Genomic DNA, 27,897 nt, shown 5'->3' with positions numbered 1-27,897 from the left:
CAGAGACGGCACTTGCTTCCGGGCGCTCGGCGCCCTCGCGGGGCGTCACTTCCGCCCGGCCGCGCTGAAGCGCCTTCCTCTTTTCTCGACCTTCTTCCTGTCCTTGGCCCCGCCCCCCGGAAGCGTCGATGGATCCTCGCCCGCGGGTCGGGGGTGAGAAGTGGGGGCGCTGAGCGGACCTTGGTGAATAACTGCCTGAGTGCCGCTGCCCAGCGGCGCCGGTTGTTAGGACCCAGGTTAGATCTCGGCCAAGGGCACTGCGGGACTGTGCGGGCCCTCGGGAATCTCCACCCTCTCCGGCTCCGGGGCTTCCCTCTCCTGGGCCTGCAGTTGGCGGCGCGGGAGGCTGGGGTCCTTGCCGCCTCGCGGGTCGGGGTGCGGCCCTTGTCTTGGCCCTCTGTGTCCTCTCTCCAGGCGAGGTCCGACTCAGGTTACTGCCGCCGATAACGCCTTCTCCTGGAGCTTGAATAGGAAGCAGGGTAGTGTGTAGTCTCGGTGATGGCAGGGCTGCTTTCTAAAGCAGCAAAGTGCTTTAGCATCCGTTTCTCCTTTGAGCTCCGAAACCCTGGGAGGCAGTTTAGGTAGACGGAGTGTTTGTTGCACTCGACTGTACGTAGGAGGAAACCGAAGCTCTTGGAGAACTCCTTCAAGGCAACACGGCTCCCTGAGAGGTAGAATGGTGATTCACTCTCAGGTCCAGGCTCCCTAGGGTTGCACGAAATCATGAGGAGAACGTTTGCAAATAGGGAAGAAACTGCAAGTATAAGAAAGGGAGCTAGTATTTCTGCGTGCATTCTTCGTGTTAGGCATTGTGCTGTGTTCTTTCTGTACTTATTCATTCCTTGAAAGGGGCACAGTAATTATATACTCTTATTTCTGGCTTAGGAAATGGAGCCTCAGTGATGATACACGACTTGTTCAATATTAATGATTTAGTAGACATTTCTGAGATCTCTTTCAGCTCTGTGATTTTTCCAACACAATAGAATTAGTTCCTGTCCTAATCAAACTATTTTTTCTGATTCTGGCATTTCAGGAAGTGAGATTTCTCTGACATTTTTCTTGGTGTCTTCATCCTTTGCCCATTGTCTCATTTCTTATCAGCATCCTATTCAGAAATTAGTGGTTGTGTAAATTCAGCCCTGACTCTTACTCCACAGTTTACTTTTTTCTTTCCAAGAGGAATTTGGGGATTGTGTCACTTGGTATGAAGTTAATGGATTTCGGTTAAAAGGCTGGCCAGAAAAATTGCTAGTTTTTACATTATAGGTGATCTCTTTATTGTTTCTCTTCTTGTATCTCTTACCTAAGTTTCTGGGTTTTTTTTTTTCCCCTCCAGGAATACTGCTATCCTCTGGTGCCAAGATGTCAGGAATTGGAAATAAAAGAGCAGCTGGAGAGCCTGGCACATCCGTGCCTCCGGAGAAGAAAACAGCTGTTGAAGATTCAGGGACCACAGTGGAGACGATTAAGCTCGGGGGTGTCTCTTCAACGGTATGTGGAAACAGTGCTATGAGAGTACGCTTTTTTTTTTTTTCTCAATTGCATCCTGAAAGTAAGAGTTTAGGAAGCTTTCTGATGTAAGAAAAATTTATTTGAAAAGAAGAGGAAAATAGTCAGAAGTAGGTGAAATGATGTGGTGGTCAGTTCTGAAAAGAGTATGTGGACATTTGGTGTTTATTTTCAAAGGTATGCTTCTAATCTCTGGAGGGTGTGGTGCCTGATACACATTGATTATAGGCATTAGCATTGGGAAACTACATTCATTTTTCATTCACTGAAAAGTTAGGTGCTAGGTACTAAGAGGCAGTGTAGCAAAATCACTGACGGAGTGATGAAGGGTCAGAGTCTGAGGCCAGACGACCTGGAATTTATCCTCAGCACTACCACTTCCTAGCTGCGTGCCTTCTGTTTTCCTCCCTTTGCCTCTTCTCCTTGTGTATAAAATGTAATTATTATACCCACCTCATTGGGTTGTTGAGAGGATAAAATGAAAGAGCCCCTGTTAGGGCTTAAAACGTTACCTTTAATATGGTAAGTATGCAATATGTGTGAGCTATTAATAATTATTATTGGGCTAGATATTATGAATATAATGGTGAATAAAATAGTCTCTGTCCTTGCTATCATGGAGTTGACAGTTTCATTAGACTGTTATACACCAGAAGCTTAGAGTAATGTTATATGTCCATTAGACATCAGAAGCTCACTATAATTGGTTTGGATCTAGATCAGGAGTCTGTGTTCTGGAACTCAGCCAGGGGGATATGGTGTTAAAATGCTTTACATTTGTATAGCTTATAAAACCACATCTCTTGCTTATTTGAATTAGGCTCAGGATCAGAGAGAATAATGGGAACATTCAGAGTAAATTGTTGATGAAGTGTCATTTCTGAGTCTCTCTGGGGTTCAGCTACTCCATCCTCTGCCAGGCGGTGATTTTGTTTTAACACTGGATCTCATCATGCATCCCAAGGACATTTGCTAACTCAATAAATATAAATATTTGTTGAGCATCTGTTATTTGCCAGATACTATGCTTTACACTGAAGACAGCCCCTGGACTTCAGTTTGTAAGGTGGCACTGCCAAGGGAACAGATTGTTCTAACAGTTATGAGTGGGAGAAGTGCTGTTCATAGGGATTAATAGCCCCATGCTCTGAGGGAGGCAGAGAGGATACATCCCAGTTTGGACTTTATCCACAAGGTAGCGAGGAGCCTTTGGAAGGTCTTAAGCAGGAGAGTAACATGCTCTGCCTTACGCTTGGAGAATAGATTGTAGAGGAGCAAGGTTTATGAGTTCAGTTGGCAAAGTCATTCCCTTGTTCCTTTTCCCTCTTCTCCTTTCCATTTCATGTCTCTAAGGGTGGGGAGCTGGGGCATATATCCACTAATTCCTGCCCCAGTTGGTTGAAGGTTACCCTTAAAGGCAATATCTCTTCCTCTGCGCTTCAAGGTTGTTGTAGTGAGCCAGCTGAGGTTGTGGAACAAAAAATGAAAAGACTCTGGGCAGCTTGAGGTGGCAACACTGGCGGTGGATGGAGCTGTCCACCATAGCTGTGCTGAAGTCTGGCAGGCTGACAGGACATGGCATGGGGCACAAAAGTGTCCACAACAGGAGCTGTTGCAGTAATCTTGATGAGGGATTGTGGTGGCTTGGGTCACTGTGGAGGTAGTGTTGACAAGATTTGCTGATGGATTGGATAAAGTTTATGAGATCCAGAATTTTGGAAGTACAGACTGTCCACTTGCTGAGCTGGGGAGGAGTAAGAGAGGAGCAGACTTTTTGGGAAGCTGTGGAGGATGAGGCAGGAGTTTGATTTTGGACATGCAAGTTTGGGATACTTATTAGACATCTGAACGGGTAGGTGGTTGGATACTGTAATCTGCAGTCTGAGGAGAGGTCTGGCTAACGCTGTGCATTTGGGGGTCATCATTTTGTAGGAGGTATTTAAATCCATGAGACTAGAAGCTCTAAGTGAGTGTAGATAAGGAAGAGGTTTGAGGTTTGACTGACAACAGAGCCCTGAAGCACTTTGATATTTTCATGTCAAGGTGATGAGAAGAGACTGATCAAAGAGACAGAAAATGAAGTAGGAGAACAAGAGAGAGTGGGGGTCCAGAAGGCAAATGAAGAGAATGTTGTTTCACGAAGGAGTTGTTCAGGTGTTGCTGATGGTTTGAGTAAGGAGAGCACTGAGTGAGGAGAGCAGTGAGACATTAGGTTTGGCAGTAGAAGGTTCTCGGGAGCCTTGATAAGAACTGTATTCATGGAGTGGTGGTGCTAGAAGCCTGATTGTAGTGAGCTGAAGAGAAGAGAAGAGGAAAGGGGGAAAGACCATGTTTTGCAAGAGTATTGATGTAAAGCAAGACAAAGAAAATGTGGCATTAGCCAGATGGAAATGTGAGGTTGAGGGAAGTGGTTTTGTTTTCTTTTTAAAGTAGGAGCTATTACAGCATGTTGATTGAAATGATTTGGTAGAGATGCTAAAGTTGATGAGGTAGCAGAAAGAGGAGATAGTTGCTGGTGTGATTTCCACGAATAGGGGAGAGAGCATGTGCTATAACGCACAAGTGGGGGATTGGCCTTAACTAGGAGCAGGGGCAGTTGATCCGTAGCAACAAAGAGGAGGGCTGTGAATATGAGTTCAGATGTGTGTAGGTCGGTAGCTGCAGTTATGGGAGATAGATGTGGACATTCTCTTCTGATTGCTTCTATTTTTTTTTCAGTGAAATCAGAGGCGACTCATCTGAGAGTGAGGATGGGGGAGGAAGTGTTGGAGGTTTGAAGAGACAGGAGAAGGTATGAAGTAGTCATCTTGAAGAGGGAACGGACTAGAGAGATCGAGTATTGTTGCTGGGCAGCACTGAGGACCTACTTGACTCTGTGATCATGAGTTCAAAGTGAGCCCAGGCAGCGTGGTACTTTATGTTTTGTGGTCACGTTCAGCTGCATGGATGTAGGCCTGGAGGAGTGGAGAGTTGGATGTTACCAGGGATGGGGTTTTTACCACGTAAGTGTGAAGAAGGAGCAAGGAAGAAGGAGGTTAGAAAAGGGTGTGATTATGACTGATTGCAGAATTTAAGTTCAATAAAGAAGGGAGTGAGGAAGTGAGAGGAATGAAGGTTGGGAAAGGTATAGAACCAATGGATTGTAGATCCTGGAGGAGGTGAAGAACTATAGGAATCAGGAAACTAGAGAGAGTGAACTGGAAAAGTAGGTGGTAATTGTAGAGAATGGGATGTCTGAAATTGAGCTTAGAGAGCAGACAGATACAGCTAAGACTAAGACTAACTGGGAGTTTGGTGGCTGCGGGAGGTAGAGGACAAGATCATTGGTGGAAAGGAAGTCAACGACTTGATGATTTGAGATACAGGAAAGATCATCTGTATGGGAATTGAAATCAGTAAGAACTGTGACAGGAATAGCGTTGGAAAGTAGTAATAAGCTAGGTGCTAAATCTTCAGGAAACATGGGGAAGTGATCTGGGCGTTTATAGCCCAGTGCAGGAAGGCAGGGTGGCAGGTGGTGTGGACCAGTGGCGTGAGCTGCAAAGCTAGGAGGTTTTAGGGAGGCGGGTGGGCTAATGGCCTGGAAGTGGCAGTGGAGAACAAGGAAGATGCCTGCCTGTCTCCAGGCCCAGTGCAGTGCCAGAGAAACCTGCAGGGCAACAGCATTCTCATCCAGGTTTCAGTTAGAGCAAGAAGGGAAAAGGAGGGCTCAGAGAAGAGGTTGAGGATTTCATTTCATTTCTTTATTTATTTATTATTTTTTTAAAGATTTTATTTATTTATTTAATTGACAGAGAGAGAGGGAACACAAGCAGGGGGAGTGGGAGAGGGAGAAGCAGGCTTCCCACTGAGCAGGGAGCCCGATGCGGGACTCTATCCCAGGACCCCGGGATCATGACCTGAGCCGAAGGCAGTCGCTTAACCAACTGAGCCACCCAGGTGCCCCGAAGATTTCATTTATTAATAGTATTAATAAGCTGTACATTTGGGAAACTCTTGACTAATTTGGCATATCAAGAATGTTTTAGCCAAAATGGAAGAAGGCAAATAAAAGCAAGATGAGAAATTGGTGCTCTAATAAACAGTTCTTACTTTAAAATATTCATGAATTCTTAGGTAAAGTAAAAATGTAATCCTTTCCAATCCTGTTTCTTTGCCTGGGATACTCCCCCCACCCTCCCCACTTCCAGCCCCCACCTTGTCCTAGGGAAGGAATTAGGGAGAAAAATGAAAGATTTGAGAAAGGTGTGGAATTACTGATGGAGCAATATTTTTGCAGAAACAGAAGAGAATGAGATCCTGAGCACAAGTTGAGGTCAAGGTATGGAAGATAGTGGAGACAGAAGGGACTGACAAGGAAAGGGAGAGAATTCAAAATTCTGGGAGATCTAGATGAGGATCAGTATATGGGGATAAGGGCATGAGGTACCTGGAAAGATAAGGTTTTATTCAGGGAATTTAAGATTTCAGTTGTGGCATAGTTCCAGATAATGACAGAAGTCCAAGATGTGGCTTTTGAATTGTGTGGCTGAAACACAGTGGGGGAGATACTCATTGGAGTTAAGGAATTCAGAACGCAGCCTAGACCCTGGAGGATTCGATGGTTTGTCCACATGTGTACACACCCACATGGGTACTGCGCTCACTGGGTATGTTGGCAGGGACTGGGGCAGAGAAGGACCCAGGTGCCAAGCTTCTTGAATGAGTGGGGGGCGGTGCTGAGGAGATAGATGGCAACTGTGGTCAGGATAGAAGGTGGTCGACCTGGATAGTGGAGCCTCACAGGACTGTGGGTGTCCACGAGAAGAGAACAGTGAGATGGGTGAGGTCCAAGTTCTAGTATATTAGTGTCATTCTTACTTCGCTTCATCGCAGGTTCTTTCCTTTACTTCCTCTGTTCCTACTTATCCAATTATTTGTTGTAAGATTTTTAAAAATGAATAGCTTTAGTCACAGGAAATTACTAATTAATATGACCCTGTTGAATTTAACAGCTGATTTGCCTGATTTCTTTGTGGAGACTAATAAGATTGGTTTCCTGGGGCAGGAGGAGCTAGACATTCGAACACTGCAAACCAAAAATCGCAAGCTGGCAGAAATGCTGGATCAACGGCAGGCCATTGAAGATGAACTCCGTGAGCACATCGAAAAACTGGAACGAAGACAGGCCACCGATGACGCCTCGCTGCTGATTGTCAACCGGTACTGGAGTCAGGTAGCTCACTCGTTTATTTGCTCAGATTTTTATTTGAGCATTTTTGTTTGCCTTAGCACTCTCTTCATTTCCCAGGCTGTGTTTTGTTTTTTTCATAACCGTGCCCACCCTTCTCCAGTTTGATGAAAACATCCGTATCATCCTTAAACGTTACGATCTGGAGCAGGGTTTGGGAGATCTCCTCACGGAGAGAAAAGCCCTTGTCGTGCCGGAACCAGAACCAGACTCTGATAGTAATCAGGAACGGAAAGATGACCGAGAGAGAGGTGAGTATTTGTGGTGGATGCTACCACCACATGCCATGTGGGTTTTTGAAGTAGAGCTTTGCTTTCAGGATTTCCATTTGAGGAAAGAAAGAAGATTTTGGTATTTCCAGTTTTATAACGTTGACAGCTTCTTTTCCTCCCCCCCGTGTCCTCAGGGGAAGGGCAAGAGCCAGCCTTCTCTTTCCTTGCTACTCTGGCCAGCAGTTCCAGTGAAGAAATGGAGTCTCAGCTGCAGGAGCGTGTGGAGTCCTCCCGCCGAGCTGTGTCCCAGATTGTGACTGTCTATGATAAATTACAAGAAAAAGTAGAGCTCTTATCGCGGAAGCTGAACAGTGGAGGTGAGGCAAGAACCAGGAGACTGGGAGAAAAGGGGGAGGAATAAGAGCTCACCTTTGCATGCTAATTTGTAGTTGGCAGACTTATGTATTTATTTTTGATTACATTCCTTGGAATCCAATCTCCAGTATTACCGGTAATACCAGTAATGTCGTTGCTATGGCATGTTAATATTTTACAAGTGCTTCATATTTTGAGCCACATGACGGTCTTGTAAGAAGCTGAGGAAAGCCCCATTCTGATACTCTGTTAATTAAACACTTTTATAAGTAGCAAAATTAATTTTATTATTTAAGGAGTAGCTCTGTTTTTGGATATTATTTTAAATATTGGTAATTATATTTAAAAAATTTTGTTTATTAGATGTTGAACTTTGACTTCAAAGAGTCAGTTTTTTAAATTTAATTTTTTGTAAAGATTTTATTTATTTATTTGACAGAGAGAGACACAGCAAAAGAGGGAACACGAGCCCGGGGAGTGGGAGAGAGAGAAGCAGGCTTCCTGCCGAGCAGGGAGCCCAATGTGGGGCTCGATCCCAGGACCCTGGGATTATGACCTGAACTGAAGGCAGATAGATGCTTAACGACTGAGCCACCCAGGCGCCCCGAGTCAGTTTTTTTTTTAAAGATTTATTATTTTTCTTAATGATTTATTTATTTGAGATTGAGAGAGAATGAGCGAGAGAGCAAGAGAGCATGAGCAGGGAGAGGGGCAGAGAGAAGCAGGCTCCCTGCTGAGCAGGGAGCCCAACGCGGGACTCAATCCCAGGACCTTGGGATCATGACCTGAGCCAAAGGCAGAAGCTTAACCAACTGAACTACCCAGGCACCCCTAAAGATAATTATTTATTTGAGAGAGAGCGTGGGGGGAGGGGTTGTGAAGGGCAGAGGGAGAGGGAGAGAATCTTAAGCAGACTCCACGACCCGGGGCTCGATGTCACAACCCTGAGATCATGACCTGAGCTGAAATCAAGAGTCAGACACTTAACCGAATGAGCCACCCAGGCGTGCCCCCCCAAAGAGTCAGTTTTAATATGTTCTTGTTTTTTGTTTATCTGTTATCTCTAATATTTTCAGAAAGAGTTGGCTCAGATTTTAGAATTGTTAGATGGTCTCTGTGTTTAAAAAGATAAAAGAGGGGCGGCTGGGTAGCTCAGTCGGTTAAGCATCCAACTCCTGATTTTGGCTCAGGTCATGATCTCAGGTCATAAGATCGAGCCCTGCACTGGGCTTCGTGCTGGGCATGAGGCCTGCTTAAGATTCTTTCATTCCCTCTCCCTCTGCCCCTCTCCCCCTCAAAAAAATAAAAAGATAAAAGAAAATATTACACGGGTGGAGAAGTGTCTATTTGAAATAATTATGTTACTAGTCAGTGTTAATGGAGAAATTTAAGCTTTTACAGTATAGTAAAGTATTTGTGTAGCTAGGTTGCATCTTCTTAAATGCCCTGATTTCACATTTTTAATAATCGTGGTCTAGTTGTAATACCATAATTTCTCTGATTATTATTAAGATGTTTAACCTTTCGGGGTGCCTGGCTGGCTTAGTAGAGCATGTGACTCTTGATCTCAGGGTTGTGAGTTCAAGTCCCACATTCAGCCTGGAGCCTACTTAAAAGGAAAGATGTTTAACCTTTCATTTCTGAAAGTAGTATGTTGGATGTAATGAACCATTGGGCGGGCAAATAAGAATTTTTATATTATTTTTATTAAGATTTTATTTATTTATTTGAGAAAGAGAGAGAGCATGAGAGGGGGGAGGGTCAGAGGGAGAAGCAGATTCCCTGCTGAGCGGGGAGCCCAATGCGGGACTCGATCCCAGGACTCCAGGATCATGACCTGAGCAAAAGGCAGACGCTTAACCAACTGAGCCACCCAGGCGCTCTCTGTAATTTTTTTTTTTTAAAGATTTTATTTATTTGAGAGAGAGCACGAGAGGGGGGAGGGTCAGAGGGAGAAGCAGACTCCCTGCTGAGCAGGGAACCTGATGCAGGACTCGATCCCAGGACTCCAGGATCATGACCTGAGCTGAAGGCAGTCGCTTAACCAACTGAGCCACCCAGGCACCCCTGTAATTTTTTTTTTTAAATATTTTATTTATTTATTTGAGAGAGAGGGAGAGTGAGCAAGAGAGAAAGAGAGGGCGCGCATAAGCAGGGGGAGAGGGAGAAGCAGACTCCCTGCTGAGCAGGGAGCCCGATGCAGGACTCGATCCCGGGACTCCAGGATCATGACCTGAGCCGAAGGCAGACGCTTAACCAACTGAGCCACCCAGGCGCTCCTACTCTAATTTTTTTTAAGGATACTTGGGCTAAATTATCAACAGAATTAGAAGATGAGGGATGTAAAAGACTTGTGAAAATTTGATGGGAAAGGGTTTCTTTTGCTTTTGCATAAGTGTATTAGCATATTTGTGTATTTAATTATTTGGATACCAGTTTTAGAATATATAAATCAGAGATAGATAAAAGTAGACTATAAAAGTCCTCCCATCCCACTTCTCAAAGATAACCATTTTGTAAGCAGTGTGGTTTGTGTCCTCCCAGACTTTTGTATTCATATATTACATCCACTTATGGGTTAGCTAATCTCTGTATCTGGTATCTAGTGCATGCTTAATTATGGTGAATGAGTGGCTATAAATCCTCCCTATCACCTAATATAAACTGAGCTGGGTGTTACTTCTTTCTCCCTTGGCTATACTGGAACAGTTGGATGATATGGTTAAATCCTAGTAATATGCTGCATGGATAAACCATATGCATATTATATGCAGATAATATGCCATCTGCAGAGGTTATGCCAGTGTTAAACTTGATTTTATAAATGAATATCCAGTAAAATAATTGGTATATTTAAAAAGGAACTGAAATGGGTGGTATACTGAATAGTATTTTAAAATTATTTTTGATGGCATGCATTTTAACAGGTTAGAGTTTAAGTTCAAAAATAAATACATTATGAGTTACAAATCACTGAGTTATTTTTTATAGCATAAAAGGCAATTGCCGTTGATAAGCTGAACTTGTTAAGAGATAAAGATCTATAAAGTATGAATTGTAGCATCAACTATACTTTTTTTGGCAGTTCATTTTTTCCCCATGTTTATTTTATCCTTGATTCAAAAGAATTGCATTTATCAGCTTGTTTATTAATTCAGTAAGTATTTATTGAGCTCTTATTGTATTCTAGGCCTCTGAGTATCTCAGGACATTAAAAAGACTAAAATTCAGCTCCTAGTTCTTAACTTGAGTTATGAACCAGAATCACTTTGAGAGCTTCCGGAGCATATGTTTTTTTGGCCTTGCCCATGGGTGGTATTATTTAGTAGGTGTGGGACGGGTCCTAGGGAAGTGTCTAATCTTAAAGTTCCACAAATGATTCTGCAGGCAATCCTGGTTAAAAACCACAAAAACCACCACATGACCAACCTGTTCTGTATGGTGTTTCTGAGTGATGCCAAGGGGTAGTAGGAGAGCCCACAGTTCTTCCTCCTGATAACTCTCTCCAGGGCACTATATCCTGAGAGTACCTGGTTTCACTTGCTAACATTTGGATTTGAGCTATTATATTTGTGACTCTAGTTTTAACTTGGTGTAATAAGTTCTGTAAATTTATCTCCTTTCTTTGTAAATTATAGTGTACATTTTGGCTTTTGAGCTTCAGGAGTGCCCCTAGCATCATATTCCAGAATATGTTAAGTAATTGAAGGCTCTTATCTTTATCCTTTGTGATTTTATAGGTGCTCATTTGAGCAAGGAAATTTCTGCCCCTTTGCACCCCCCTTCTCTCTTTCAACAGAGAGATGCTTCATGTTGCTGTTAGTGAATAATAGGAATTTGTGATAGCTTTTTTTTTTTTTTTAAAGATTTTATTTATTTATTTGACAGAGAGAGACACGCGAGAGAGGGAACACAAGTAGGGGGAATGGGAGAGGGAGAAGCAGGCTTCCCGCGGAGCAGGGAGCCCAATACGGGGCTCGATCCCAGGACCCTGAGATCATGACCTGAGCCGAAGGCAGACGCTTAACCGACTGAGCCACCCAGGCGCCCCTGTGATAGCTTTTTGAAATAGAATGTTATTGCTATGAAGTCTGACACTGATGAGAGATACCTCTGCCTTGTCTACAATTTTAAAATGCATTTTTTGGGTGATTGTGCCTTATCCAAATAAAGTTACAGAACCTCCATTTCTTTTCTCACTACATTTTGACTTTGTGGAAAGGGATGGGTGTTAGGTGACCTTGGCTCTGTGTCATCCTCTCCTGAAGCACAAGGTTGGCTCATCTCTTTAAGCAAGTCAGCTAAGGTCTGGGTACTGAATCAGTCACGTGAGGATAATAAAAACCAGCCTACTTCTTGAAGGTTTTCAGGAGAATAAAGTGACATAGCATGTTAATATTTTGGTGGGAGGTGCAGTTTTAAAACTGGACACTATAGATGCTAAACTAAAGTGCAGTTCTTCTCTCTCAGATCATCTGATAGTGGAGGAGGCGGTGCAGGAACTGAATTCCTTCCTTGGACAGGAGAACATGAGGCTACAGGAATTGACAGACCTCCTTCAGGAGAAGCATCGCACCATGTCTCAGGAGGTACTTGATCCGAAAGGAGAGATACTACTTTCTAGTGGTCTGTGGCACTGGAATAGACTCAGAATTTTGAATGCTTTGAGGATCATCTGACTATAGAAAGCCTGTTTTTATATTGAAGAGCATGCAGGGCAGGCTAAAGCAGCCAGGTCTGAGAAATCAAAATCTGAGGAAAGGTTAAGGGGAAAAAAAAAAATCAAATGTTTCTCCTAGACTTGTGCCTCTGTTAAATAGAAAACTTTACGGTGTTAGTTTTTAGGAAGAAATACCATCATGTGGGGTTTTGTGAAACAACACACCAATCCCCCAAATGATGAATTACCCCAAATATAAAATACCATGCACAATATTACTGAGGAATGGGTTGGTAGAAATTCATCTGAGAAAGGGACAGTAGGAACTACTGTATTGATGATGGCCTGGGAACTTGAGGAATATGGGTTTTCAGCCCACACTTGGGCATGAATAGTACCATGACCAAATCATGTCAGGACTCGGATACTTATTTATTTATATACAGTGATTGAGATAAAGTGATAATAGGCCTTAAGATTTTTCTGACACACCTGATTATCATTTCAGTTTAGTTGAAAGGATATTGTGCTGAAATTTGACATACTTTAGTTAGTAGTTACTATCTACTTAGTGCCTAGCACTTCGGTACTTGATGAGTATCATCTCTAATGGTCAAACAATTCCCATCTTACTGCCAAGGGAGCAGATTCAAGGAGGTTGGTAACTGGTCTGAACACACAGCCAGCAAGTGATTGAACTGTGATTTGAATGTAGGTGTTTTACTTCAAAGCCCACGTTCTTCATTATACTCTTGTTTTGTAAACTCGAGTGCCAAGGTCCATGCTGGCTGTTTCCATGAGAATCTTCTGGGAAGTTTATTAATGTGTAGAGTATAGCAGTGCTTATAAATAGATCGGAGTGTATTGAAAAATAGAATAACTTTCTGTCACGTTTGAGACATTAATTAGGTGCGACCAGGGTGAGAAGGTTCACCTCTTCTGGCCCTTTCCCAAATCTCATGTAGCATTACTAACCCTGGAGAGAGACATTGCTTTGCTCAGCTGAGCTGACGTCCACCATGGCTTTTGTGGCTGGCTGTTGATGTCGCCTGTCAGCTGGGTGGGAGCTCCCCTTCGGTTGTCCACTGGAACGCCTGCATGTCGCCTCTCCAGCATGGCAGTTTCAGGGTAGTTGGGCTTCTAACATGGCAGCTGGCTTCTTCCAGAGAATGAATGTCCCAAGAACAGCAGGTAGAACCTGCATGGCCTTTCAGACATAACCTCCAAGTTATGTAGCATCATTTCCATTGGGTCACTAAAGTTGACCCAGATTCAAGAGGAGGGGACAGTGCCACCACCTCTTGATGGGAGGACTACCAAAGATTTTGGGGGCCATTTTTTAAAACCAACACAAAGGGTATATATAGATTAATGTGAACATGTAACAGTTTTGTAATTAGAGTTTTCATGATTTTATTTTTACACTCATGCATTGGGAAGAAGGTGAAGCAACTTCTATTTAAATTTTGTCTACAATGATACATAAGCAAGGGTTAATTTTGTGAGATTTGGGATGTAAGATAGTGATGGAAGGTATTGCTTTTCTCACTCTTTTTTTGGCTTTCTTTTTCTGGATGCCTGTCTTTGGGATGTAGTTCTCCAAGTTGCAGAGTAAAGTGGAGACAGCTGAGTCACGAGTGTCTGTCCTTGAGTCCATGATCGATGACCTGCAGTGGGATATTGACAAAATTCGGAAGAGGGAACAGCGACTCAACCGACACTTAGCAGAAGTCCTAGAACGGGCAAGTGCTGTTTCATTCACGGTTTAGAGGCTAGAGTCCTTTTTAAGGAGTTTACTCAGAAAGGACGGACCTGGGTAGTAGTACCTGGGGACAAAATGGACTCTTGAAAGTACTTTGGTTATCAGACTAAAATCTTCGGCTTTCCTCTCACTAAAGAATCTCTGTCCCTCCTTTAGGTGAATTCAAAAGGCTATAAGGTATATGGAGCGGGGAGCAGTTTGTATGGTGGCACAATCACCATCAATGCCCGGAAGGTAAAGTCCGGCACTCGCTCGGGACACGTCTTTGACCTCATGTCAGCTGTCGTGCTCGGTACTGAGGAGTTCACAGGTGGCAGGGTGGGGTTGTGCTAGAAGAATGGGAAGGTGAGGTGGAAGCTTAGGAATGGCAACGACTTAAGAATTCTTTCTTTATGCTCATCTTGCTATTTTCCTGCTTCTCTCCAGTTTGAGGAAATGAATGCAGAGCTTGAGGAGAATAAAGAGCTGGCTCAGAACCGTCACTGTGAGCTGGAGAAACTTCGGCAAGACCTGGAGGAGGTCACTACCCAAAATGAGAAGCTGAAGGTAGGAGAAACCTTTCTGAAGGGCCGTAAAATGAAACTTTTCACTGATCAACTCACATACATGCTGGTCGGCCCTCATAACTTATGAGGGAAAAGAAAAATGTGAGTTTTGTTGGTGTATCTATTTATTTACTTAATTATTTGTACTGTGCCTTGTTCTGAAAAGGATCTAAAACAACCTACAAAGACTGAATCAAGGTGCTTTAACTTAGGAATTGTTGAGAAAAATGAGTAGGGTAAACTGGGGTGATGATCCAAAATGGATTTTAAAAAATGGGGCTTGTGTACAAGATCTGTGCAGGGAATACATACATCCTGTAGCAGGGGAGGCTACTCACGTGTCAGGAGTTGCCAAATGTGGGTCATAGGATTTGGCTCTGCAGTTCCTACCTGCCAAAACAGAGAAAGAGACATGATCAGTGATGGTTCCTGTTGGTTTTCAAACCTGCCTGTTAGAATTTTCTCTCCCCAGGTTCTTGGGGGTGTGGGAAGAACATGGATTCTGAAAGTCTTCCTGCCCCTCTTTTGGTCATAGCCACATGTCTTTTTTTTTTTTTTTTTTTTTAAGATTTTATTTATTTATTTGACAGAGAGAGATACAGCAAGAAAGGGAACACAAGCAGGGGGAGTGGGAGAGGGAGAAGCAGGCTTCCCTCCGAGCAGGGAGCCGGATGCAGGGCTTGATCCCAGGACCCTGGGATCATGACCTGAGCCGAAGGCAGACGCTTAACGACTGAGCCACCCAGGTGCCCCGCCACATGTCTTTTATAATTTGATTTGTTTCTAGGTAAATAAAGATGTTTGTACTGAAAAAAACAAAAAATAAAAAAAAAAACCCAACCTGAGTTAAATCAATTAAAGTGTTTGGGTAACTAAAGCAGATCGTTGCTTAAGAGAAGCATAACTATTTTTGATACAGTGTCAAAAATATATTTCTCTGTGACTGTTAATAAAAAGAACAAGTTAATGACGAGGGTCCTCGACTATGTTTTAAGAATTAAACATCTTGACAAATTTCATAGGGTTTTCTGTGTCCCCACATCTGACAAATTTCATAGGGCTCTTCTAGTGTCATTGGGTGTAGGTTGATACATAATGTAAAATACGTATCAATTAAAACAGTTCTTGGGTGGAGAACACAGGTACCTGGTGTCACCTCTTTTTTTTTTTTTTTTTTCTTAAGATTTTATTTATTTTTTTGAGAGAGAGAATGAAAGAGAGCACAAGAGCAGGGAGGGCCAGAGGGAGAAGCAGACTCCTGCCGAGCAGGGAGCCCGATGTGGGACTTGATCCTGGGACTCCAGGATCATGACCTGAGCCGAAGGCAGTCGCTTAACCAACTGAGCCACCCAGGCGCCCCTACCTGGTGTCACCTCTTGGCTGGTCAGATTTAATTTGATGTAGATTTTACAGAACTAGAAGAGTGGGCAGATATAATCCATAATTTTCATAAAGCTTGTCTTAATTCAGGACACCTGGGTGGCTCAGTCGGTTAAGTGTCTGCCTTCGACTCAGGTCATGATGCCAGGGTCCTTGGATTGAGTCCTGCATTGGGCTCCCTGCTCGGCAGGGATCCTGCTTTTCCTTCTGTCCGCTGCTCCCCTGCATGTGCGCTCTCTCTCTGACAAATAAATAAATCTTAAAAAACAAAAACAAAACAAAACAAAAAAAGCTTGTCTCAATTGCACAGGACATCACTGAGTTTAAGGTTTTATTCCCTGTCTGGCATCTAGGGCACAGACGCTAGCTTCTGCTTCTGACTCGTTTTTGGGCCCTCCTCAGGTGGAGCTGCGGAGCGCGGTGGAGGAGGCGGTTAAGGAGACCCCGGAGTACCGCTGTATGCAGTCACAGTTCTCCGTCCTGTACAATGAGAGCCTGCAGTTGAAAGCGCACTTGGATGAGGCTCGGACACTGCTTCATGGCACTAGGGGGACCCACCAGCGCCAAGTTGAGCTCATTGAAGTAACAGCCTCGCTTTGTCTTCTATATATGAGCTTTTCTGCCTTGTAAATTTTATAATTTTACCCTCTCATGAGCAATTATCGCTCATTTGATAAGCGTGTATGGAGTGGCCATACGTCTTTACTCTGCTGGATGGTGGGCATCCTGGCATCTGGGATCATACAGCTTAGCGGGGAGAGTAGTGACCATTAGAATGAGGTATGGGACAGCAGAGGCGTACCTAAAAGAGGCAGTAATAAAGGAGAGCATCTGATTTCCTGTGGAACCTTCCTGATAACCACTTGCCAGAGTAAAGTGTGAATCTTAAGTTTACTGGTAGAAAACGTAAATACAAGTTTTGTATAAATGCAGGTTTACTGGTAGACAAAATAGAAGGGCATTCTCAGCAGTGAGAAGAACAGATTTAGAAATAGTTTACTATGGCTGGAGCCTATGTGCATGGGCGAGAGTAGTGGGTAGAAGCTGCTGCACCGTTTATAAGCCATTATATGGGTCCGGGCAAATGTAAATACTTTTTTTTTTTTAAGGCAAAAACTTTTATTCATGTGTTCACTTCTATACCTTCCATAGTCCTTAAGGTAATGTTTGTCATAGTTGGTTTTTTACTGTATGTCTGACAAATGAATTGAATTTAATATATCTTACCTTACAATGTTTATATCCCGTTTTATTGTTTGTACTCCTTGTAAATTATAACATTCTCACAGGAAGGGGCTATTTCCCCTATTTCTTTAATATCCTGCCAGTTTTCAAATCAGTTTTTCATAGCTGCCTGGTGCTTATTATATATTGATTGAATTGGAACTTTTCAGAGTAATCCCTCTTAGTATTTCCTTTTTTTCTTCTTAGATCCTTATGGGTCAAAATTAGGAAACCTAGTAATAGAATATGATGATGTTTCCACATTTGGATAAGGATTTTTTTTTTTTAAAGATTTTATTAATTTATTTGAGAGACAGAGAGAATGAGAGACAGAGAGCATGAGAGGGAGGAGGGTCAGAGGGAGAAGCGGGCTCCCTGCGGCACTCGATCCCGGGACTCCAGGATCATGACCTGAGCCGAAGGCAGTCGCTTAACCAACTGAGCCACCCAGGCGCCCTTGGATAAGAATTTTTGATTGGTTCCCTTTTTTGCACGTAGCGAGATGAAGTTAGTCTTCATAAGAAGCTGAGGACCGAAGTGATCCAGCTGGAAGATACACTGGCCCAGGTCCGCAAGGAGTATGAGATGCTGAGGATAGAATTTGAGCAGACCCTTGCCGCCAATGAGCAAGCAGGTATGATTATTCTTGCTTCACCCTGCAGCTTACTGCAAATGCCTTCCTTAAACAATACCGTATGGTTACCTGGACTTGTTAGGATTAAGTGGAGCTCCGATGTCTTAAAGACCCTTAAACCAAATCCTGGAATTCATTTTGGCTCACAGCTTGGTGCTTGTTTTTCCCAACTCAGACTGGCCAGTTTTGTTTTCTTCTTGTGAGAAGGAATCTTTCTTTTGGTAATTTTCCCTGTTTCTCAGAGGTCCCTGATGTGTTCCGCACTTTCTCTCCTTGTGCCTTTGCCCTGGTCACAGTTCTTCGTAACATTGCTGTTGCTGTATTTAAGGCCCCATAAACCGGGAGATGCGCCACCTCATCAGTAGCCTCCAGAATCACAATCACCAGCTGAAAGGTGAGGTCCTGAGGTACAAGCGGAAATTGAGAGAAGCCCAGTCTGACCTGAACAAGGTAACCAGGACGGGTAGACTAAGTGCTGCTCTTCTGTTCGTGTAGCCGGGTTCGAGGGAGGCGAGCAGGGTGGTTGCTGTCAGTGATGCGCTTCCTTTCCCTCTTTGTCCCCCAGACCCGTCTGCGCAGCGGCACTGCCCTCCTGCAGTCTCAGTCCAGTACTGAGGACCCGAAGGATGAGCCTGCAGAACTGAAGCAAGATCCTGAGGACTTAGCTGCCCAGTCCTCTGCGTCAAAGGCATCTCAGGAAGAAGTCAATGAAATTAAGTCCAAACGGGACGAGGAAGAACGAGAACGAGAAAGGAGGGAGAAAGAGAGGGAGAGAGAAAGAGAGCGGGAGAAGGAAAAGGAGAGGGAACGAGAGAAGCAGAAACTGAAAGAGTCAGAGAAAGAAAGAGACTCTGCTAAGGATAAAGAGAAAGGGAAACATGACGATGGAAGGAAAAAGGAAGCAGAAGTTATCAAACAATTGAAGATTGAACTCAAGTAAGAGCAGAATTTAGAGAAACTGTTTCTGACTCAGAAGCTGAGGTTAGGACATCATGCATGAACTGTTTGGTGGGTGGCATGACTTACAGACCATCTTAGTATCTTGGGTATAACTAAATGTACAATTAATTGTGCTCTCAATTTTTAATCAAGTGTGCAGTCAAAATGGCTTGTGCGGGCTCTCGCGTAGTCTGGTTCAGTGGTCAGGTCTCAGTAAGCCCTGAACTTGTAGCCTTATTCTTCATGAATCCAAATTAAGGGACCAGGGTGTCATGATTGAAGCAATACTCATGAGAATTATTGAAATTAACTGCTGGCAGATTGCTGGCATGAACTATAATTTAAAATCATAATGGGTAGAGTTTGTATCAGCATAACTTGAACAACGTTGATCTGTTTGCCTGGCAGTTAACCAGTTTGTGTATGTATCAGATCATTTTAAGAGGTGTCTTAGGAGGTTTATTCCTGCAGGCATGGAAATGGTAAGACAGACCTGTCGGTTAATGAAATACCAACATAATGTCACATACTGTGCCATTTTATAACTTTATGTTGGAGAACTTGGTCTGAAGGAGAAATGATTCCATTAGTTAGCTTGCTTTTCTATAGTTTCTGAGTATATCCACAAGTCTCCTGATGGTCCGTGCAGAAGTTTTCTTTTAGAGCTGTGCTGTAAGATGTACATGGAACTGTTGTAAATGATTTTGCCCAATTCCAAATTCCCTTGCTCTGATGTCCTGTGTTTTCTCGTTACACCCTTCCCTTCCCTCTACCACCCTCATCATAGGAAGGCACAAGAGAGCCAAAAGGAGATGAAACTATTGCTAGATATGTACCGCTCTGCCCCAAAGGAACAGAGAGACAAAGTTCAGCTGATGGCGGCTGAGAAGAAGTCTAAGGCAGAGGTAATGTCGTCTGCCATTACCTGTCATTCTGTTACAGTCTGCATTTATGGGATTTTCCTTCACATTTCTGAAGGATGTAGTTTCTTTCTTCATCTTTGAAGTTAGCATTTAAAACTCAGCAGCATTTTCTTCCCTTTCAGAGATCATCTAAAATAAAACAGATTTCTGTATTGTCCACTAGGTGGTAAGGTGTATCACAATTTCTGGGAATAGGAGTAACCTTTTCAGGCTTTTTATTCCCTCTTTCCCATTAACGCTTTTCCCATAAATCTTTGTTATAGTGAGTCACTTTTCTGATTACTTTTGGGAAGAATGTCATATTCTCTTACAATTTGGGGGCCTTAAAAAAAGGGTGAGAACCACTATCCTAAAGAGAGGTGCACGTGCACTCCTCACCAGCGTTGCTTATACAAGTGTGTCATGTGGGAATGGAGGGAAGTTAGAGCAGTGTGATGTGGCCTGCCAGTAAAGCGTTTCCCTTTCGAATTCTCTCAAGGTTCTTTGGTATTGTGGGCCCTCCATCTATCCAGGATCAGTTGATTTTTGAAATTGTATTATAGCTTTTTCTTCTCATGCATATGATTCCTTACCTTCTCTAGTTGGAAGACCTAAGGCAAAGACTCAAGGATCTAGAGGATAAGGAGAAAAAGGAGAACAAGAAGATGGCTGATGAGGACGCCTTGAGGAAGATCCGGGCAGTTGAGGAGCAGATAGAGTACCTGCAGAAGAAGCTGGCCATGGCCAAGCAGGTGGGCACACTCTCTTTGTTTAGTTGGGTTTTTAAATAAATGTTACTTGACAAGTTATTGACAGTGCAGTGTGCTCTTTCATTCCAGTCTTTTTCTTTTTGTGAATATTTTTCTCCTATATGTACATTTGTTTTTAGACTGACGTCTTTCATTCTTTATTATTTTGTTTTATGTATTTGTGAGGCAGGAAATTTATTTTCAAATTGGGTAGCCAGTTGTTCAAACATTGTTTGTGGAGGGATCTATCCTTCCTCTGCTGATCTGGAATCAGGAGTGAGTCTAAATGGGGGAAAAATAAATAAATATAAAAATAAAAAAATAAATATAAAAAAAAATATATATATATAAGGTTTTATATACATTATGATTACAAATATACAAAACTGGGTGCCTGGGTGGCTCAGTCGTTAAGCGTCTGCCTTCGGCTCAGGTCATGGTCTGTAAAGACTTTTCTCCTCACAGTCTCCTCACAACACAAAATATAAGTCAAAATATTTTTAGGTACTGGGCACCTGGGTGTCTCAGTTGGTTTAGCGGCTGCCTTTGGCTTAGGTCATGATCCCAGAGTCCTGGGAATGAGGCCCATGTCGGGCTCCCTGCTCAGCGGGGAGTCTGCTTCTCCCTCTGCCTCTCCCCCCCCACTCGTTCTCTCAATCTTGCTCTCATGCTTTCTCAAATAAATAAATAAAATCTTTAAAAAATACATATTTTTAGGTACTGATCTTCACCCATCAGATTGTTGTGCGGTACTGTTGGAAAGTCTGTAGTGAAATGTGGTATTACAGTTGTGGAAAAGTGTGGGAAAATGGGAGGCTTTGTGATAGAAGTTCTCTTCACCAACTGCTACTTGGTCAGTTTGCTGCATTGTGGTGTGTAGGGGTTCTGTTTACTCTGAATATAAATCAGCGGAGCATCAGATCATCAGTGCCAGTGGCTTCAGATACTAAGGGCTTCATTTGTATTCCTCGGGCTAACCCAAGTGACAAAACTAAGCTGCTTAAAACGGAGTTTCTCTGTCACTAGGTTAATTTATTTCTGAATGAATACTGGGAAAGTTTAGTTTCCAGCGCTCGTTTCTTTGGAGTTAGAAGATTCTATTAAAATGAGGGTTCTTTCTCTGTATTTTAGGAGGAAGAGGCTCTCCTCTCGGAGATGGATGTTACAGGCCAGGCCTTTGAAGACATGCAAGAGCAAAATATCCGTTTAATGCAGCAGTTGCGGGAGAAGGATGATGCAAATTTCAAGCTCATGTCTGAGCGTATCAAGTCAAATCAGATCCACAAGTTACTTAAAGAAGAGAAGGAGGAGCTAGCTGACCAGGTTTTGACTCTAAAGACTCAGGTAATTTGAATAGAGCTTGCCAGAATTCTGTTGAAGTAGGGCACTTTCTACATGCGTTAAAGAATGATTATTGTGGCATTAAAAAAAAAAAAAACCCTGAAAATGTGTATTGTTAGCATTCTGGTATAAATGTATATTTTTAGCATTCTTTTAAACAAATTATACATCCCCGCAAAGAAGTACAGTTTAGCTGTTAAAACAAATATGGATCTGCTAGTATGGAAGATGTTATCATTATGTGATTTGTTTTATTATCCCTTTTATTTAAAAATGTGTACGTCTTTGTGTGTGTGCTGTGTAGTTTACAAATTTCTGGAAGGCTGCATGAGAAACAGAGTGGTTACCTGATTACCTCTGGATGTTGGGATGAGAGTCTGTGGGGGTGTGACTTGACTTTTTACCCTTTCATGGTGACTCCACTTTGTGTGTGAATTTCAAGAAAAAGACTGCTTTAGAACTTCTAACCATTCTGAGAGAGATACACATGGCCTTTGTTTGAGCTGTAATTTACATGGTCTAGTATGAACTGCCAGGCTTCGAGAATTAGTATGACTAAAAGGTGAATATCTGTAAATGTAATTCCTTTTGCTCTTGGCAATTTTGGAGAAGAATTTTCAGTGGTTTCTTAAACTCTTGCTTGAATCATCAACAATGATTTTTTTGTTTTTTTTTTGTATGAAAAGGGAAGCTTTTAAGTATTGTGGTCTTGCATGTATTTTGAAGGGTTCATGGGTAAAGAGAGTGATGATTTGAGATTTCTAACAGACTCTTTTTGTGGGCCTATGGATTAACAGCACCTAGTCAGTTCATAGTTTTTTTTCTTTCCTGTTTGTGTTAAAGTATGATTTTTCTTTTTCAAAGGTTGATGCGCAGTTACAGGTAGTAAGGAAATTGGAAGAGAAGGAGCATCTCTTACAAAGCAACATTGGCACGGGGGAGAAGGAGCTGGGTCTTAGGACTCAAGCCTTAGAGATGAATAAACGCAAGGTAGGATTGCTTACTCTGTAATCTAAAGTTAGTCTCAGAGGAACAAATAAGTAGGACATGGATGAAATTAGAGGTTCACTTTCTTCCTTGGACCGGGTTAACGTTTTGCCTCCTTAGAAATAAGTGGACGCTATTTGTACATCCCGCCTAGGCGATGGAGGCAGCCCAGCTGGCAGATGACCTCAAAGCGCAACTGGAGTTGGCTCAGAAGAAGCTCCATGATTTTCAGGATGAGATCGTGGAGAACAGTGTCACCAAAGAAAAGGACATGTTCAATTTCAAACGAGCCCAGGCAAGAGCAATTGTGTTTTCTTTACATTTCACCTTTTACGTATGTTCTGAGCTCTGAAATGTTATGAAAGAGTCATTGGTCTGATGTGTGTCATCTCCTACTTGATTTATAAGTTCCTTGAGTGAAGAGACCAAGTCTTTTTTCTTCACTGCCATATCCCCCAAAGCCTGTCACGGTGCCTACCAACCGGTGGGCATGAAATACATACTTATGAATTGAATGAATTGGTAAATTTATAAAGAAGTAGCAACATATCAAACTAGAGGATTTTAAAGTTCTATAGTGTTTCTATTTTTGGCATGTCCAGTGTTTCTCATGATGACTTTCTATCCTTATCCATACATCTGTAAATTATTTTAATCCACTCTACCTTCAGCTTGAAAGTAATTGCCTTAAAGTTGCTTATCAAGTTTTTCATCTTTTTTTTTTTAAATTCTTAGACTGTATTTTTACAGAACTGCATTGACAGTAGTTAGGTGCAACTCAGTTTGGTAATAGGATTATGGTTTTGTGCTCTGGAACAAAAGAAGGTATTTGCCATTCCGGTTCTCTGCATTCCTAAGAGATAATTGGCCGGGAGAGGACAGAAAGTCCTTTCTTTGTCGAGCAGAAAGTTCAAGTTGGAGCAATTTTTTTCCTCAGAATGGCAGGTCTGGGGGAGTGCGTCTCATGGGTATGCTCTCTTACCACAGGAGGACATCTCTCGGCTTCGAAGGAAGCTGGAGACCACAAAGAAACCAGACAATGTGCCCAAGTGTGATGAGATCCTGATGGAGGAGATTAAGGATTACAAGGTTAGGAAAACTGCCTCGGTGATTTCTTTGTGTTCTTTTTGTTCAGGCCTGAAGTGGCCTGCTGATAGACTGGGAGAATAAACACTGAACTTATTTACATGAAGGGAACCAGAGGATGGTTTCTTTTGGGCGGGGGTGGCACTCTTGTCTTCGTGCTTCGTGGGTTTCCTGCTCGTTTGCTTCCATATGATAGCCATTTAAACCTTTATGGTCGATCAGACTCTGACTTCTTTTTTTTTTTTTAGGCACGCCTGACCTGTCCATGTTGCAACATGCGTAAAAAGGACGCCGTACTGACCAAGTGTTTTCATGTTTTCTGCTTTGAGTGTGTGAAGACACGCTATGACACCCGTCAGCGCAAATGTCCCAAGTGTAACGCTGCGTTTGGTGCCAATGATTTCCATCGCATCTATATTGGTTGAGCCGAGCCAAGAGTAGAAGAGGGAGTGGCTAGACAGGCACTTCTTCATTAACCACCAAAACCTCTACCTCTTCTCTCCTTGACTGTCACCTACAGGGCAGTTTGTCTGCCAGTGACCTTTCCTTCACAGACTTTACGTCCAGGCTCTCCTCTCTAATAGCTAGATGATTTCAGGGAAAAGGACCGGTAAAGGCAAGTCTTGGGTTTAAGAATGAATTCGAAACAAACAACTCTCATTTGTCTTCCCCACCAGCTTATTTCTTTCCTGCTTTTAGATTTCCTAGCATTTTCTTCTTCAGGCTTACTATATAATCTTGGATTTCCATTCCTCCTGAAGAAGTAAATTGGTGTTTCTGACACAGAGAAGGGAGCAAAGAAGAGTGGAGACCTACGGCTGTTTTGGGGGGTGAGGGGGATCTTTTAGAAATAAGCTCTCTGTGGGCACAAACATTTCTTGATTTGGGTAGTAAACTTTTTGTAAAGTTGGATTATAAAATGGTATAATTGTGCCACTTTTTCCTGGATGGTTTGAAGCCTTAATGAAATTATGTCCAGGATGATTCAGTCCATTTTCTATTCCCTAACAAAGTAACTTGTTAAGGTCAGCTGGGTTCCATGTTGGAAGTTATTTAAGTTTTGAATGTCCTACTCATTAAAAAGTCTTTAAATTTCTTGAGGCCAGAATAATTTCAAATTTAGTTTTTATCTTACAATGAAATCAAGCTTGGGGAGGATGGGGAACAGGACTGAGATGATAAAGAGATCTTCTGGGTACTCTGGGAACTTGATACAGAGAGGCCTTAGTGAGCTATGAATTACTCTCATCTGCCTCTCCACAGGGATTGCTGTGATCCCTGTTTTCCGGAAGATTCTCTGTAATGTTTCTGTAGGACTTTATACTCCATAAGCTTCAATTAAAGCAGGATTCAGTTTGTTTTAGTGTTCGTGTTTTTCTTGGGCAGCAGGTGGTTTGGGTTGGGATATTTACTGTTTATGATATTTGGCTAAGAAAGCTGGCTGCCCAGCATCAGGGGACTGCAGCCTCTGGAATATTGTGGCAGAAAACCACTAGGCCCATGGGGAGCTGGATTTAGGGGAAGTTCCTCTAGTTGGGAAGAGCAGGGAGCCTCTAGTCCCAACTAGCTTGAAGTCCCAGCAACATAGCTCTTAGAGACATTTTGAGATAATTACCAAAAATGGTGATGATTTTTGGACAGTCTGGCTTCTTACTACAGAAGAGGCCAGTGAATGGGCTTCAGAAATACCCACAAATTGTATACAAAATTTTGTTTGTGTTGTATGCACTTTATTCATAGCTTTTTTCAGATTCTCAAAGGAAATTTGAAACCTCACAATCCTCCAAAAAAATCACAGCGCCTGTGTGGCTCCATTGGTTAAGCATCTGATTCTTGATTTCGGCTCAGATCATGATCTCAGCATCCTGGGATCGCACCCCACATCAGGCTCCTTGCTCAGTGGGGGGTCTGCTTGAGGATTCTCTCTCCCCCTCTCCCTCTGCTCCCCCCACGCACTCTCTGTCTCACTCTCTAAAATAAATTTTTTTTTAAAGATTTATTTATTTATTTGACAGAGAGAAACACAGCGAGAGAGGGAACACAAGCAGGGGGAGTGGGGGAGGGAGAAGCAAACTCCCCGCTGAGCAGGGAGCCCGATGTGGGGCTTCATCCCAGGACCCTGAGATCATGACCTCCTGAGCTGAAGGCAGACGCTTAACCGACTGAGCCACCCAGGAGCCCCTATAATAAATCTTTAAGAAAAAAGAATCATTGTTTTAGATCCATAAGGAACTTTTTAGAAAATTTCTTTAATGCTTATATAGAATGCCAACTTCAAGGATTATTGGAGAAGTACTAGAGTCTTCCCTTTCTTTTTTTCAGGTCTTGAGGGGATGGTCTCTTTTTTCTTTATTTTGTTGTTATCTTGGAAATTGTCTTGGCAATTTGGACCAAAATCAGGGTTGATAATGCTTTAAGGCGTATATCTTAACTACATGGTTGGCTTTTAAATTCTTACCTCCATAGGGATCTTTTTCAAGATCTCAGCTATTTCTGAAAGCTGTTGCATTCTTTTTTTTTTTTTTTTTAAAGATTTTATTTATTTGACAGAGAGAGACACAGCGAGAGAGGGAACACAAGCAGGGGGAGTGGGAGAGGGAGAAGCAGGCTTCCCGCGGAGCAGAGAGCCTGATGTGGGGCTCGATCCCAGGACCCTGGGATCATAACCTGAGCTGAAGGCAGACGCTTAACAACTGAGCCACCCAGGTGCCCCAGCTGTTGCATTCTTATATGAATTCCCATTGGGATTCCTTGTTTGCTTTTTTAAATCTCTGTCCAGGTCCACAAGGCATCTTTGTTCTTCAAGGGCAGGAGTTCTGTGCACACAGTACTACGTACATGCCACTTGAGTGATGAATGTGATTTGATGTTGTGAGGATTCAAGTGGGCCCCATGGTGTAATGGTCAGCACTCCGGAGTCTGATATTGTGGGGATTCATGGGAAGATTCTGGAGAATAGAGAAATGATCACTTGTCTTCTTTTAGACCTACTGGGATGGTGATGCTCGCTTCTTGAAGGAAGGTATATTCCGCTCTCATCAGTTTCCATGATCATTTGTTGGTGTGGAATGCCTTTCAAATTTGGTCTTTAAGGTTTTTGCTGAGGATTATCAATTGATAGATAAACCCAAGTACCAGTGAGTATGCAGAGAAGTTTTAACTAGTTCTTACTACGAAAGTCTGCCTGATTCGACGTGATAAGACAGCTACATTGAGAGTAAGTAGAAACTGGTGGGTTGTGTACATGTTGGATTGGGTTTACATAATAGGAAACCTCTGGTATGGAAATAACCTAAACATTTCCTAGATCTGTAATTGTCCCACCACACAGAAATTGAGCTTTACTTTCTGGGAATTTCTCCCCAGATTTGGTCTCTTCCTAATGTTAGATATTAAGGTCTTATTTGTGGCATATATCACAGGTCCTAAAATTAGGACATAGAAAGAGCAGTGTCTTAACAACATAGTCCCCATTATCCATCAGGAGGCCTGGCCTACAGCACTCAGGGAAGGTCCGCATGGTTAAGTTAATTCAGCTCCTTGCTTCTGCTAACATTTCCTCAGAAGTCTGCTTTATTGGACCAGTGTGTAATTCAAACCTTACTCATTTTTTTCACCCCGTAAGTGGAAACAATTTTTCCTCGTATATTGAAGTAACCCTTCAAATTTGGATTATCCTGAAATATATAACTTTAAATTTCCTTTTGTGGTGATAACAAAGGAAATTATTATGAATTCTGAAACTGATAGCTCTGTTTGAGGCAATCCGTGATAGCTATGGCTTCTTTTATAGGTTTAGTCTTTTTTTTTTTTTTTTGAGGGAAATTGTGGACAAAGTTGGAAGCATAGTATATTTGCATTAATAGAGTAACACTATGAGGATTTCAGGTTACTGAAATCTACGGAGTGGAATGATTTGAAAGCTAGGATGTGGGAGCTAAAAGGGACCTCAAACCGTGTGCTTATTTTATTTTTTAAATTTTTTAATTTAAATTCAATTAGCCAACATATAGTACATCATTAGTTTTTGATGTAGTGTTCAGTGATTCATTAGGTGCATATAACACCCAGTGCTCATCACATCACTTGCCCTCCTTAATGCCCATCACCCAGTTACCCCATTTCCCCCCCACCCCCACCTCCCCTTCAGCAACCCTCAGTTTGTTTCCTAGAGTCAAGAGTCTGTCATGGTTTGTCTCCCTCTCTGGTTTCTTCCCATTCAGTTTTCCTCCCTTCCCCAATGGTCCTCCTCACTATTCCTAATGTTCCACATATGAGTGAAACCATGTGATAATTGTCTTTCTCTACTTGACTTACTTCCCTTAGCATAATACCATCCAGTTCCATCCACGTTGATGT

At 42.6% G+C, this 27,897-nt stretch overlaps 1 protein-coding gene across 2 annotated transcripts; it reads left to right on the top strand.

Moving 5' to 3' along the window:
- Positions 1 to 104: 104 nt before the first annotated feature.
- Positions 105 to 24,901, top strand: RNF20 (ring finger protein 20). 2 transcript variants are annotated; one of them, XM_035016189.1, is made up of 20 exons: positions 105 to 236; positions 1,340 to 1,494; positions 6,560 to 6,727; positions 6,846 to 6,993; positions 7,149 to 7,331; positions 11,800 to 11,918; positions 13,585 to 13,731; positions 13,908 to 13,928; positions 14,178 to 14,297; positions 16,079 to 16,258; positions 17,399 to 17,534; positions 17,863 to 17,984; positions 18,100 to 18,470; positions 19,261 to 19,378; positions 19,978 to 20,127; positions 21,256 to 21,468; positions 22,330 to 22,455; positions 22,607 to 22,747; positions 23,440 to 23,541; positions 23,787 to 24,901. In XM_035016189.1, exons 2-20 carry the CDS (start codon positions 1,366 to 1,368, stop codon positions 23,961 to 23,963), a joined length of 2,871 nt encoding a protein of 956 aa, XP_034872080.1. In that variant the 5' UTR covers positions 105 to 236; positions 1,340 to 1,365; the 3' UTR covers positions 23,964 to 24,901. The 2 variants fall into 2 exon arrangements, with proteins under 2 accessions (XP_034872080.1, XP_034872079.1); XM_035016188.1 differs by having other exon boundaries at positions 136 to 236; positions 13,908 to 13,985.
- The last annotated feature ends 2,996 nt before the right edge of the window (positions 24,902 to 27,897 follow it).

The sequence above is a fragment of the Mirounga leonina genome, unplaced genomic scaffold (assembly GCF_011800145.1).
Source record: "Mirounga leonina isolate KUSES-001 unplaced genomic scaffold, KU_Mleo_1.0 Mir_170, whole genome shotgun sequence".
Lineage (NCBI taxonomy): Eukaryota > Metazoa > Chordata > Mammalia > Carnivora > Phocidae > Mirounga > Mirounga leonina.
Note: the sequence above shows the minus strand (reverse complement) of the source record. Positions and strands in the feature narration are given on the sequence as shown.

Coding starts and splice junctions, on each gene's coding strand:
- RNF20 (XM_035016188.1), top strand. CDS start 1,366: ATGTCAGGAATTGGAAATAAAAGAGCAGCTGGAGAGCCTGGCACATCC. Junction 16,259..17,398: donor GCCAAGTTGAGCTCATTGAA/GTAACAGCCTCG, acceptor TTTTGCACGTAG/CGAGATGAAGTTAGTCTTCA. Junction 23,542..23,786: donor AGGAGATTAAGGATTACAAG/GTTAGGAAAACT, acceptor TTTTTTTTTTAG/GCACGCCTGACCTGTCCATG.